The sequence below is a fragment of the Homalodisca vitripennis genome, chromosome 2 (assembly GCF_021130785.1).
Source record: "Homalodisca vitripennis isolate AUS2020 chromosome 2, UT_GWSS_2.1, whole genome shotgun sequence".
Classification (NCBI taxonomy): Eukaryota; Metazoa; Arthropoda; class Insecta; order Hemiptera; family Cicadellidae; genus Homalodisca; species Homalodisca vitripennis.
In genome coordinates, this window is record NC_060208.1 from 15,642,338 (window position 1) to 15,657,508 (window position 15,171).

At 33.4% G+C, this 15,171-nt stretch overlaps 1 protein-coding gene across 8 annotated transcripts in view; it reads left to right on the forward strand.

The window, feature by feature from the left end:
* The window catches only part of LOC124353586 (collagen alpha-2(IX) chain-like), a 123,315-nt gene that overhangs the window by 100,311 nt on the left and 7,833 nt on the right, over positions 1–15,171 (forward strand). For 7 of the 8 annotated variants that reach the window (XM_046803492.1, XM_046803496.1, XM_046803497.1 and 4 more), the window contains 11 exons: positions 41–211; positions 2,005–2,122; positions 5,425–5,520; positions 6,693–6,814; positions 8,281–8,544; positions 9,669–9,677; positions 9,828–9,917; positions 10,082–10,222; positions 10,830–10,941; positions 12,912–12,983; positions 13,353–13,447. In XM_046803492.1, coding sequence (XP_046659448.1) covers positions 41–211; positions 2,005–2,122; positions 5,425–5,520; positions 6,693–6,814; positions 8,281–8,544; positions 9,669–9,677; positions 9,828–9,917; positions 10,082–10,222; positions 10,830–10,941; positions 12,912–12,983; positions 13,353–13,447 — 1,290 coding nt within the window. The remainder of the gene's footprint in view (positions 1–40; positions 212–2,004; positions 2,123–5,424; positions 5,521–6,692; positions 6,815–8,280; positions 8,545–9,668; positions 9,678–9,827; positions 9,918–10,081; positions 10,223–10,829; positions 10,942–12,911; positions 12,984–13,352; positions 13,448–15,171) is intronic. The other variant, XM_046803494.1, reaches the window with a different exon arrangement.

Consider the following 15,171-nt stretch of genomic DNA (forward strand, 5'->3'; position numbering starts at 1 on the left):
ATAAGATTTTGAAGAATATATTGTGTGTTTTCATACTTAGGAGACATTGATGGGAGCAGGATTCGACTCCTCAGTGGGGAGACCAGGTACTCCGGGACCTAAGGGAGAGCCAGGGATAGATGGCTCTGCAGGACTAAAGGGAGATAGAGGATATCCTGGAGATAAGGGAGAGAGAGGAGAAGGCGGAGCTAAAGGACAAAAAGGAGAACGAGTAAGAATTTACAATTTCATATTGAAATCTTTAGCACGATATTTCTTTAATAATAAAGCAAGTTTAAAGTAAATAGTATAAACTGGTGCTAGTATAAGCTAAATTAGGTAACTAATAACAATTACGGATTTAAGGGTGTTACGGATTTTATTAATTGTTAAATCCGTAACAGCCCAGTGGCATCATGTATCTACAGTATTTATTCTCAAGTGTAGCGCCTTTACCAACAAACTCTATATAAACATTTGTTAATATTTTATGACCATTTACTAGTAAATTGACATAATATACTAATCGACTGCGTGGTATACAGTTTCTGCAGCATTTCTAGTTGTGCGATAATTTGCTGAGCTTTAGCAAAGCCTACCACTAATAGGGCTAGAAAAACTTCACTCCGTCTGTCTGTTCACACGATATAAAAAAAATTAATCTATATACTTGAATTTGTGCGATAAGCTTCATTTATATAAGAGAAAGACTGAGTTCAATGATGTTGCGTGTCGTTTCATGGAATTTACCTGAGCGTTAGTGAATATTTTGTATATTGGTCTTACAGGTAACCAGGACGGCAACGAGGAAACAGCAGAATAAATAAACTTTTAACCATACTCAATATACCCTTAAGACAGTTCAAACATGTAACATACTCCATTTTATAGGGACTTGGTTTTTGAACTTGTATTATTTAAAAACGGATATAAAAACCTAATTGATTGAGAATTTACGTGGCAATACATGGCAAGGAAAGTTACATAAGAAGAACTTTAAAGTTTGCTAGTAATTACTTTCTACAAGAACGAGTTCTATGATTGTCTTCAGTGAATTTCATTCTCAATCTCTATCTTTTTACTGTCGTAGATATGTATTACATGTATGTCAAACGTCAGTAGTACACTATTGTAACTTATTTCTATGAAAGTAAGAAACAACAAGAAATTAAACTTACATTAAATAACAAAAACAATGCAAACGACCAATCTAATAGAATTTGGCATAATAACTTCCCATTGAAACTCCCCAATGAAATAAAAACAACACTATAATAGGTATTCTTTTAGTTGTTTTTTTAACAAATGTTTTTTTCTTTTATGTTTTTTAAATGACTATAGAGTATCCAAAATATCTAACCCCGAACATTTTCTACTGTCCTAAAGACTTACTTGTCATTTTAGTATGATTGTCTTACTGTCTGCCTATCTGTCCGCAGGACATTAGAGAATGAAATGAGGTACATTTTAAAATGTTCATAAACTTCACGTTAAACGACATGTGGTGTGGTGTGTTTTATGTGCCGTGCAAAGAAAGGGGAGCTGTTACTATTGCTACTGTAAATCACAATGGCTACAATAATAGGAGTGTGAAAACTCTATTTGCATTATAATGAGAACTTCCCTCACCAATTTACGCCACAATTTCCGTTAAATGCCGAACAATGTTGTCAGCATAACAATTGGTGGAAGGCAACGCTATCTTACTTCATCGAGATTAATCCAATCAGCTAAATTGTAGAAAATGTTTTATAACTTGGCCTATTTTATTTTGTATACACATGTATACAATAAAGTTTGTTAACGTGACCAATTATAACACTTGCTTATATCTTGGTTCAGCATGTATTGTTTATAATTAATAGTATTTAACATTTTACGAGCTGAACTATGTTTGAATAAAACACATGTTAGTATAAAATATAATAAATTACGTAATTCATATCCGTATTTAAAAACTTTTTAGGTGAAATTATATACGCCTTGCTAAACATTTATTATTTAGATCATTGTAATTAATTACAGGGACACCAAGGACCTCCTGGAACTCAAGGATTCAAAGGAGAACCAGGAACTCCAGGAACTGAAGGAAGACAAGGAATGCCAGGAGAGAATGGGAGACCTGCCAGCAAAGGCGAAAAAGGTGTTTTTTGTCACTCTTTAAAGGAGTTACACAATAATACTAAATTTGTTTATCAATGCTATACTTAGTTTGTAATGAATACTCAGAAAGGGAATTCTGCACATAAGTTTAACCTGATGACATCACTGACTGCTATAACCGTCAACCTACCTACTTGAACTATCATTAATGGATTCCAGGGAGTATAGAACACGTTTTAGTTGTATTCATTCAAAATGTATTGCATTATTTTAATGCCTCATTTGCACCATCTAGGCGTTAAAATTCATAATTGGTGCACTCATAAGTAGTTTCTTTGTTTTATGCTTGGTGTGCAAGAATGATTTTTGATTGTATGTACCATAATTAAATCACTTTAGTCTATATAATCACTCATTTTACAACAGTATTCACAGAATGGTCATATTCACTCTAGTAAAATTATAGCTGAGAAGCCTATAAAGGAGATGGCGCAAAAACACGACAGGACATTTAGCGGCAAAGCTGGGATTATATATTCTGCCGCTAGGAGCCAACATCTTACAGCAACGGATATAACCGTCAGTACCCTTTTAGGATCAGACGGATATAACCGTCATTATTATTTTGGATCAGACGGATATAACCATCAGTACTCTTTTAGGATCAGACGGATATAACCGTCAATACTGTTTTGGGATCAGACGGATATAACCGTCAGTACTCTTTTGGAACCACTTTCAGCTACTCCTCAACAGGTTAATATTAAACAAATTATTTAATAGAGATATCTACGATCTACATAACGATTTACACTATCCTCAGGCCCCATAGCCTAAATATCATTGCATATAGTAGTAGTCACTAATTTGTCAAATAGTGAGCAGTATATGGAAAAATTAAACAAAAAGGAATTTTAAAATAAATTTAACATTTCTCAACACCACATATACGAAAACAATAACAAATTTGCTGCGTAGTCAGGGTCTGACCATATTGTAAAATTAAAGAAATATAATACTTTATGTAATAGTTAAAACTTATAAGATTCCTCTTACAAAAATATATATTTAAAACTCTCAAGCATATTTATGAAACAGTTCATAATGTGTCCGTAATATTAGTACCAAGTGGAGCCTACTTGTTTAATTGTGTATGTTATAATCAGTTAGGTAAAGGGTGCCTTCAACAAAATAATCACACATTACTGTTACAGCCCAGTTACAACGCAGAATCGTATGACATGATTATTCTGAAAGCCTTTCCTTGCTATGTTGTCTTTATTGTTAAATTTTATACTGGGAAATGAAATCTACGCCTGTATTATACGTGCTCGTTAAAATAATAAGAATTTCAGTAAAAAGTTTAGTCTATTATAAGACATTCGTTTTTATGTAAAGCCATAATGTGATAGTAATTCTGTTATGTTTAGAAATTAGTTTTAGGTTTGTGTCGGAGGATATAGATTCTATTAAATAACAGTAATAGATGATTGCATTTAAAGATTATTTAATGAATCATTCTCAAAGAGTTAATTATCAAGATACGTACTTTAAGGACATAACGAAATGCATATCCTATAATTTTATTTATATTGAAACCATAGAGGATTTATTTTTTTCTATGATTTTATATATATATATATATATATATATATCCTAATTGGTTTCATTATTCATAAACCAAATTAAATTATATAATTTCGTTGTGTCTAAAATATATTTATCGTGATAATTTCTCGTATAGAATGATTATTGTATTTATCAATCCTTATATATATATATATATATATACACGATATAATTTCAACTATGAATGGTAATAACAAGTTTGTATTTTTGATTTGGGAAATTAATTAATATAAATTTGGAATTAAAAATTTTCCTCTTTAATCCTTGTTCAAGAAAAAGCACGACACTTAAGCTTTCAAAGGAGTTACAAACCTAATTACTTATAAAGTAATAACTTCTGGACTATAAGTTATTGCTGGAAAACTCATAACATTCCAATTTGTTATTTTCATACGGAAAGTGATTTTATGCATTGAAAAAACCAATAGGGTTATATTCCTCGAGCTTTTTCTTTATAAACAAACAAAACATGCTAAGTTTTCTTAAATATATAAACATTTCAAGCGAGGTTCAGTTGAACTAAATCATTATAGCATAATTGCATTGAATGATCAAAAGTCTGCACGTTATTAAATCATTATTCGGAACATCATGTAACACGGTAATTTTGTTTTGTAGCGGAGAGTACTACATAAGTTCCATAATTATATATAACTTAAATAAACTTAAATATATATATAATAAATAAAATATAAAATTTATTTAATTTATATATAATTATGGAACTTATGTAGTACTCCGCTACAAATCAAAACTACCTAGTTACATGATGTTCCGAATAATTATTTGATAACGTGATAACGACTTTTGATCATTCGATGAAATTATGCTATAATGATTTCGTTCAACTGAAACTGTTTCAAAAGGTGTCAATCCATAAAATAATCTTTCTTACTAAAATTTTTTAAGCTTCCAATTAATAAATGATTATGATTAAAACGTAATGTTCCTAATTTCAACAGAGCTTTTTTAAGGAACACACTTGTCAATCATCGTAGTAAGACTCTGCATCATATCTATTAATATGTGTTGGGTCTACGGTATGGTATGAAGAAATAATACTTCTACTAGGTTTACCTAATCAAGAACACTAAGGGTAATGTAATATTGAATGATAATTAATTAAATCTATTACACGAGTGTACGATATCGATCGGTATGCATAGATACTTTACTGTTGACCAATGCAGATTATTCTTGACTACCCTCAACAGCATGACGCACTGACGCGTTTGCCGAAGTAAATAGTGTGCTAATGGATCATAATACCTTCTCTTAATGCATTAACACTTGGGTTTCAATCTGTATTAATTATTTCCACGGAGACTATAAAATGATCAATACTGAAAATTATTTTAAAATCTGTACAAATACCGTTAGATCACTTACAAATCCTATTTCCTTTCGATAACATCGTAGAATGGCAGAACATGAATAAAAGGACAACAACATTTTGGTAACTTATCTTCAGAAAAGAGCCACACAAAGCCATACATTGTTTCGTGCTGACTTACCTTGTATTGTTTGTACCTGAAGAAGGCGATAGATTCAAATTTAAAAACACAGTGATCTAATTTTGTTACATACGCTGGTGGGAAGTATCCAAAATCATGTTTTCTTTAAAATTGTCTACCAGCAGTTATAATTTTAACAAAGAATTTAGTATAGTTTCGTATAATGGAAACATAAAATATATTTATATTATTCCTACAGGAGAGTCAGGGGCGCCTGGTCCTCCAGGACCTCCTGGATTACCCCCTCCTAGTCTTGACTTGGATTTCACCTCTTCCGGACTTGGCTCTACCGCTGGTCAGTATCATCTCGTGTATATATATATATATATATATATATATATATATATATATATATAATAAAGCAATGCCATTTTTTACTTGATCTTTGTAATACTCCTTATACATTCTATGTTAAAGTTTCATATCAGTCTTTATGGTTAAGGGACAGGATATATTAGTGAATATTACATTTAAGATCATCTAATGTGTTCTCATTGTGCTATTTTTCTATTTACAAAACAATTAAACTTTTAAAAGTAAACAAACTATAAATCTTTTACTATAGGATGGTGTCCCCAGCGTATACTGATAATTTGTTGTATTTACATAATACACGTTTTTTATTGTAAGTGAAAAATATTTGAAACTGGTACATTTGAAATGAAATACTACAATGAACCCTTATATATTAAAGTTATTTTTTACTGAATATTTAAGTAATGTGGCAAATAGATTAATATAAATTATTTAAAAAATCACTATTACAGATTAAAATAACAGATTCAATAGAATAATGACAATTTTTTGATAGCATATTTTGTACATTTGGATCTGTAAATGCAATAAACACCGACAAAAAATAAAATACAAAATGGAATAATTGCTCCAAGCTACTTATTTTTCAACGGTTTCCAATGAATTTTAATCCCAATTAACAATAAAATTCTACAAAACACCACCCTTGTCGTTTACCCTGTTATGAAAAATGTATAAAACTATCAAAGTAAAAATATAAAAATCATATTCATTATTAACTTATTGATAAATAATATATGAACTATTACAGTAGCCTATATTTCGTTTGTTCACAAATTTCTTTATTCCGCGATGTCTAGTTTTAATTTTGGTTACCTACAAGACCAACGTCAGGTTTTTATCCTTATTCTTACTAAAAATTTTATATATAATTGCTATTGCATTGGTATTCCTGAACTAGGCCTATGTTAAAAAGTAAAGTCTCATGATGAAGTTGTTCACACTTGATTTACTTAGCAGACAGACGATAAAACGAAGAAATATAAACGTAAAAAAAATTAATATTTACCTATACTCTTGAGAAAATGTTTATAAATATGTTCATACATTTTGAACATTTCAGTTTTTTTGCGTTATTTGTTTAGTACATTTTAATTTGGGTAACAGACTAGAGTGTTATAATGCATATTTTATATTGTTTGTTTACTGCAGAGTTCGGGATGAAGGGAGAGCCAGGGCCTAAGGGAGAGAAGGGAGAGACCGGATCCAAGGGAGATAAGGGCGATCTGGGACCTAGCGGGACATCCGGACTGCCCGGACCCCTGGGATCTCCGGTAACTTCTGTACTTTATTATAGTTTTGTTCCTTAGTTTATGTTATCTCCTGGCAATACTGTATTGCCCCTACTCTGGATTCCTGTATTAAACGATCCCCCAGTGTTTTGCTCGTAAAAACGTTCTCCGTTTTTTTTTGGGACTTACCTTATAAATTTTTACTTGCCGAAGTCAAAACCAATTTTGTACAAACTGTTTCTTCTTCCTTTACCAGAATGAACCGAATCTATTCTTTTGCACTATCCTTTAGCAGAGTAGTTAAAATTTTTAAGTTCTACTATCTCCATTGCCTACAAAGAATGATTTTTTGTCGAAATTTCTAATTGAAACTTGGTTCTTTTCTAACATCCGGTTCTCAGGTTCTCAAATTGCTTACACAATAATTAGTTCCTTGACATATATCAGCCTCGCTGTGAAGAGCCGACTCGGCCAACATATGTTACGACGAAACTGCCAATAATAAGCAGTCGTCTGTACAGAAGAGTTGAAGAGGCGGAGCTGATTCGTGATTGGCTGAAGTTTAACCAACCTCCGACCAGTTATGTTCAATATGGCCTCTTCTTTACTTGATGTGAACTAGACAATCTTCTATATTATTTGTTGCTTGTTCTTGATTATTTCTATAGTTTCCCTTACTACCCTTTGATAATAATTTGGAATTTCACGATTACGTCTCTGTTACCATTAAATAAAATACTTAAAACATAATCACTTAAGAAGAGGAAATGCACTGTCTTCGGGGCTGGGATATGATTTCTTCTTTGATTCTGAATCAGCATTAAGAAGACTTTTTAAGTTATAAACTACTTACTAATATTTATTCTTACTTGTTATTGTGTACCAATTAGTCTTGATCATATGTTTACCATATCATGCACTTATTAACATTATTTATTGCGTCCAGTTCACATCTAAGTTTGTGATTTGTAGATTAATTGGTCATTGTTGTTGCTTATATAGTTATTATTAAATATTGACATATGTTATGTTATTGTTTAAATTATTTATATTGTTGTTAACTTATTTATTTTTATCACTGTTAAATTTATCACACACATCAAATTATTGAATTTTTATCTATTTATTATTGTTAAAATACCATTATTATTGTTATTATTATTATTATTGTTATTGTTTCTAACTTATTTATTTATACATTGTTAAATTTGATGCTTTTTTTTTCTGTTAGTGTAACAACATAAGTAGGTTGGTTGAGCAGTGTATATTGTTAGTTGCTTTTTGTTATTATTTAATTTACTCGTTATTGTTATGGATTTTAGTTGTTTTTGATATTCTTATCAATGTATCTGTCACTTATTTAGACTATCTTGGTAAATTCTCATTGATATAATATAATTATTAAGTAAGTAGTCAAGTATTCTTGAGTCTATAATTTGTTATTGAATGGAAATGGTGTAACCGTTGATACAATAAATAAATAAATAAATAAATCACCATCTTCACAGGGTCCCGCAGGAGAGAAGGGGGAGCCGGGAAGCCAAGGGCAGCCAGGGACTACGGGATCACCAGGAACAAAAGGCGAGAAGGGAGAAAGAGGCCTGCCTGGCTCAACTATGGTAACGGGAGACGATGGTGATTTCATTGCAGTCAAGGGTGAGAAGGGGGAGCGCGGCAAGAGGGGGAGGAGAGGCAAGCCGGGGCCTCCTGGTCCGATGGGTCCACCCGGAAAATCTGGACCAATGGGGGATATTGGAATGCCCGGTTTTACGGTAAGTCGCAGTGAACTCTGCTTTTATGTATTATGCACATCAAAAACAATCAACTAATAGGAATTTTAATACTCCATGAGCCAAGAGCCAAAGAAGTTGCGTTTTACTCTCATAAGTATATAGTCTGGTTTGTCTTTAAATCGATGAAGGACATTCCGTAAGAAGAACTCGATCATATACCTCCAGTTGTTTTGATGGAGGTAGAAATGGAAGGTTTTCAAAAGTGTAAAAATATTAAACGTTAATAGATTACCGGATCACGTTTCTATAGCTTCAGAAATGTAAAACCAATCGTCAGGTAGTAAATAAAATCCGATATACAATACCATGTATACACCGACTATTTGTCTGAAAATAAGGGATTTGAGTTTCTCCTTATAGTTCCTCATGGTGATATAACTATTATTTATGACTGATTGTTGGTTTTAAGTGTTTTAAGCCTTTGATTGTATTAGATACATAGGATAAGGTGAGCTGAGGTCCGAAGGATGATTATTTTAGTACTGAGGCCCTACACTAGTGCTGCGCTACATAACTTAATTTGTTACCGTTCAAATATTTAGTAGCTATGCTTTTTGATCTTCTTTCCATAGATGACAGTGAGAGCGCCAATTATGTCCATGCCTTGACTATTAGCACTGGATGAGTCTCTAGTGTAATAATACAATCAAAGGTTAAACTAAGAATTATAATCTATCTAAAAAGATAAAGTTTGATATTCTTAACCCTTTTGATTCTCTTCCATTTAGATATGTACCAAGGCTGACAACAAGTTCCTTGTTAAGAGAAATTCCTCTAATGATTTAAATAAAATCGCATGCTTACACAAAGAAAATTACCTCTAGAATACAACAAGTTTAACTATTTAGCCATTCATTATTAGTAGTACTACTAAAGGATCAATTAATTTTGGTATTAATTATATTATATTTATTAGTAAATATATTAATTTACACTTCAAAGGATTTATTTTCTGTATAATTAAAATATACAATTATTAACATATTAAGACCAAACAATTCTTATTTACAATATTTTCAAGCACCTATATCCCTTTTACCTTTTTACTGTAACATTTACTATTTTATATAATAGAAATTTGTTCACGCTTTCTGGACTCGAAGAATAGAGATGTAAGTAAAACTGGATGTTCTGTCAAGATAAAATACATGAATATTAATTTACGTTTACAAAATACCTATATAATTTAAGTGTAGTATAAATATGTTTATCTACTAATTAAAATTATATAAAAATAACAAGTGCATACTTCGTTTCAATAGGGTTTACCGGGAAGACCAGGATTCCCTGGCGAGGGGGTTCCAGGACCGAAAGGTGACAAAGGGGAGCCTGGCCAGTTCCTAGATTTGTTGGTACGTATCATTAGTATTAATACTCCTAATCTACCACAGTTTAGTATCAATTTATAAAAATATATTTCTAGCATAGGAGAAATACTGATATTTATTTGAGTATGATGAACACTGAACATTGTAATAAAAATAGTCGTACATAGGTTTTCTACGTTCTGTTGAAGGTGAAAGGAGAGAAAGGTGATCCAGGAATCAACGGGAGACCCGGACCCCCCGGACCCCCCGGATCACCCGCTACTGGTAGTAACACTCAGTATCTCCCAGTACCAGGGCCACCCGGTCCCCCCGGACCACCAGGACCACCGGTTGGTTATTAGAAGTAATTTATTTATGCTTGCAGATGTAGTAATCGTTTATGCGGAGATAATAAATTTGTGTGACACTCTTGATATTGTTCTTATTCTCATAGAGTTCAATTTGAGCCAATGATTTACATACATAAATATATTAATTTTCGGGCTACGGTTCTGTTTTCCAACTTTGTAATTTTAACATCTGACATTTTTTTCGTTGTTTTAAGCCGTTCTTTAACCGAGGCTCGGTACGCATCTCGTTGTTACCGGCCAAAGGCGGGTTTTTCTTTTTTGACTGCCATTGCTAAGGTTGAGCTATAGTTTTATTATTCGTAGTTACTCGTCATGTTTTCTTTGTATTCTAATGTTAATTATTCAATTTTAAAAGCATGTTTTGCACCTTAGCATCTTTGCTAAGTCACCAAATATTGGATGTGTTCTTGAACTTTATGAACTTATTTCATCTGTTACAAATTAAAAGAAAGAAACTTAAAATTGTTTAAGGTGAGGTGACCTTGGGTTGCCGGATGTGATTACTAATGAGTATCTCGTCACTTAATTAGATAACTTCATAAAATTGAAACAAATGTATTTTTTAAGATATATGTGTATCCTATAGGGCTCACCAGGAGTTGGAGTGATTGGACAGAAAGGAGAGCCAGGTCCTGCAGGTCCTCCAGGTGGAAGACACGTGTACGGAGAGGCAGTGCACAGCGCTTCTGGTAGACAAGGTATGTGCTGAAGTAATACGAGATAATTGGGTCCGACAGAGCGTGTGCTCTAACTCTTACTCGAGAGACCGCGAGATTACCACTCGGCATAAGAATCCGGTCTGATGACTCATAACGTGGCTTTTAGAAGAAACCATGCATTTTCTTAATAGCGTAATATATATTCTTTAATTAAAACTATGCATATTAAAATGGATTTTTACATATATTGTATGAGATAAATAATTGTATTAATATTATACGAGTATATGTGTAAATATATATGTATATATATTTATTTATTTATCATCATCATTTAATATTTAAATGTTGTAAAATATATTTATAAGTTAATCAAGATCAGTCTCTGTATTATATTAAATATCAATAAATGGGCACTCATATTTTTTATACAACTTTTTAATTTATCTGGTCCTATACATAAAGTACGTAAAGTTAGCACTTGTTGGGCCAAGTCCCTTCGCCTCTTTTCCCACACCACTAATCTTGCCTGTCTTGGACTAACATATCCGTTTAGTTGTACATTTTATAAAATGGACCAAAATCTGCCATTAATGAAATGTGGATCTACACTTGCTTAAAAAGTTGCCATGTATACAAAATATTTGCATATGTAACAACGAGTGTGTGTAACATGTAAGACATAATTATAAGAATGTAATGTGACAATAGTTAGATCTGGACCTACAAGTGCCTCCTTTTGGTAATTATACACAAGATTATGTGTTATTATTTCATTATATTTTTGACATAGTCAAATTCACACTGTGAACATAGGACTTTTTATTTATATGGACTGTACGAGTATATGAATTTAATATACGGTTATATGTAGAGTTCATCTTTTAATCAAACTTTTGTACATGTTGCACTATATTACTGCTCATATACGAGTAAGAAATCATGACCAATCGTGGATGGCAGTGTAGCGAAGTAAAAGAAATAATAGTTTTAGAGACATGACCTGCAAATAGTGGAATATTTCAGTAACTAGAGGAAAACTTTAGTATTTCGCCACAATTTGCGCGGACCGCTTGTCGCAATGAACGCGTATTCATGTTCACGAGCATTGTACCGCATTAATTTATGCATTACCAGTAAACGTGTGGATAAATCCAAACAAGACTTCAATTATGATTTTGGCTCGGAGGACTCTCAGCATATGATGCAGTATCGTTTACAACTCGTCTGAAAAACTTTTCCGGGTGTTTAATCGAGTTTTAACGCTTGGTTTCGCAGCGCAATAAATCCCAATCAGGCATCGTAAAATCCACTTCCCTCACCTGAAGTGAATCGTGATATTGAAATTGAGTTTTTAGTATCGTTATTAAAAAGATGTTGTGATTAATACGTAACTTTACGGCAGCTATAAATTATAGTTTTAAACTGTTGGTTGGCTTCTTTTCTGTACTGAAAATTTTACATTTTGTGCATGTTTAATATTTAATGATAATCATAGAGTTGACTAAAATTATAGGATTTAGGTTATTTCGACCACTTAAAAAAATTAGTGTATTAATTTATTGTCTTTAGATACGTGCACGTTTTCCAATCTCTTTCTATAACAAAGAAATGTTATCTCGAGCAAATTCAGCGTTATCATCTATTTGTTTAACAAACACAGGTACTTTGTAAATTTAATATGAAACATGGATTTATTTGGGGTTAATACGATGGTTGTAGATACAACTACATGATATAAATTAAACATTTGACTAGATAAATGCGTAATAGGCTGAATTTAAATAAGCCAACTTTAAAAGTTACAACCAACTAAAGTTATAATTTAATTATATATGTTTTAGTTACAGTTTATTTTTAAACACATTTCTGAGCTTTAAGTGTTCCTTGTAAAATATGGCATTAATGTAGCAGGACACCATTATCTACATATGTATGTTTTTTTGCTGTTTTGCATAAAATAAAAATATTTTAATATTGAAAGCGCATTATGTATTTCACGATTTCAGGTCACCGAGGAAGTCTGGACGAGCTAAAAGCCCTAAACAACTTTCATGGAACTAATAAAGATAAATATGACAGTAAGTATTATGCCAGTGTGCTACTGCGCTCATTTTCATCAAAGTTACTGATCACCAAAAGTTTGCCATAAGGAAATAACGCAAGTAGAACAGAAGGCTTCTAACTAAACTTTGCAATGTGATTACAGTGTATAATTAAAGCTCAAATGTTACCTTAACCACAGCATTAGACCATCTAATACTTATATACATAATAAAAAAAATGTTTTACGCCACACACAAACGTGTATCGATATTTTTTACAAGTAATATACTGGTAATATTCTAAAGGGAAAATTATTTGTAATAGTTCATTTTGCTATAATAATTTAGTATAATATATAGCAAAGTCGTCATTAATGCATTAATTCACATAAAATATCATTTTAGGTCCGTCAAATAACTTCAGAACACCGGAAGAGACGGAAACATTGAAGATAGTTCCAGGTGCAGTGACATTTAAAACGCTACAGGATATGGCTAAGGTAATATTTAACTCTCAACGATGTAATAAAAATACTGCCTAATTATATTAAATTAAATTGCAAAAGATTTTAAGATTAGTCTTTCTAGGTTTGGATATTTGTTGTTTCATAATAAGTCACACAAAGTCTAGTGGAGAGATTTAGACAACATTTCTCATGGATTTTGCTTACATATCTGAATAATACTGTATGTATAAATGTATTCATCTTGCGCTACCACACATCGTATTATACGTATTCTATAGTTTTGTATTTGCATGAAAAAATACTGTCCGCTGTTGTGTGCGGTAAGTAGTTATAGCAGTAGTAGTGTCTGAATTTTACTATAGATGGCAGCACTGGTGAATTCAAATTAATTTTTCTCGTAAGTCCAAGTCCAAGTCGCTGTGACTGTGGGGGGATGGATCCCCCACATCTTTCAGGCCTCTGCCGGTTAGGCTTTTGCCTTGTGTCTCGAGGGTGCCCTAGTAGCTTTCGCTACCTGTCAGTGGGGTGAAGTGTCGTGGTGCAGTCGAAGTTGTAGTCGATGTCATCAGTCATCCATGGGAAGACGCAGTTGGGGGACCTCCTGGGCGCGAAGCTTCCTCAAGGCTCGATGTCAGGCCTTCTACGAAGCTCCTGATGGTAGGGACGTTGGAAGAAGCCCTGACTACGGTGTTCCTCACGAACCAGGGCGACCCAGTGGCCCGCCGGAGACACACGCTCTGGACAGCGAGCAACTGCCTCCTTGCGGTCTTGCAGGTGAGGTGGTACCATGCTGGGGCCGCATATGTGAGCACTGGTCGTATCAGAGACGTGTAGAGCAGGACCTTCGTCCTGGTCGGTAGCTTCGTGGAGTTGAGCAGGGCGCCGATGCTGCCGAAGCCCTTCCTCGCTTGGCCACAGATCCTCTTGACGTGGGGTGTGAAGGTCAGCTTGGAGTCCAGGAGTACCCCCAGGTACTTGACTGAAGTCTTCCACGGTATGTCGTCGCCGTTGAGTGACAGGTGACGGCCGTCCGCTTGTCTCCTTGTCCTTGTGAAGTTTATGGCTTCACATTTGTCAACGTTGACCTTGATCCTCCACTTGGTCAACCAGGGCTCCAGTAGGTGCAGCTGCCGCTGGATGTAGAACCCAGCCATCCTCAGGTTGGCAGAAGTGGCCGTGAGGAGCGCATCGTCCGCGTACAGGGAGAGCTGCACTCTCGGAGCGACCGGAAAGTCATTTGTGTACCACAGGTACAGGATCGGGCCGAGGACTGATCCCTGTGGCACACCAGATTCTCGAAAGTGCTTTGCTTTTTGGTATTATGAGACGCAATATTAACAGTAGCTAAAGAAACAAAACGCGAAGTGACCGGGCTCAAATATGACACAACAAATCATTCATGACTACGTTTTGAGTTAACGAAGAGACGCAGTGAGTCAAGAGATATCTACTCCTGCATGCCTACCATATAAGTCCCCATCATATTACATGATAAATGTTTTCACTAAAAATACTAAGGAATTATATAAATATTTCAAGTGTTCCTGAACTCATAGAAACCATTGTATCAAATATCATGAAATTATGTGAGAAATTTATTTCATTGGTACATATGGAAATTGTTACACTTCGATTTAAGGATCTCAAATACTGTTTTACTGCTCTTAAAAATTTAAAGTTCAACTATTCTTCGAAATAAAGCAAGAGATTTTAACTATCTTTTAGTGACGCAAAACATCAGAGTGCTTTGTATGCCA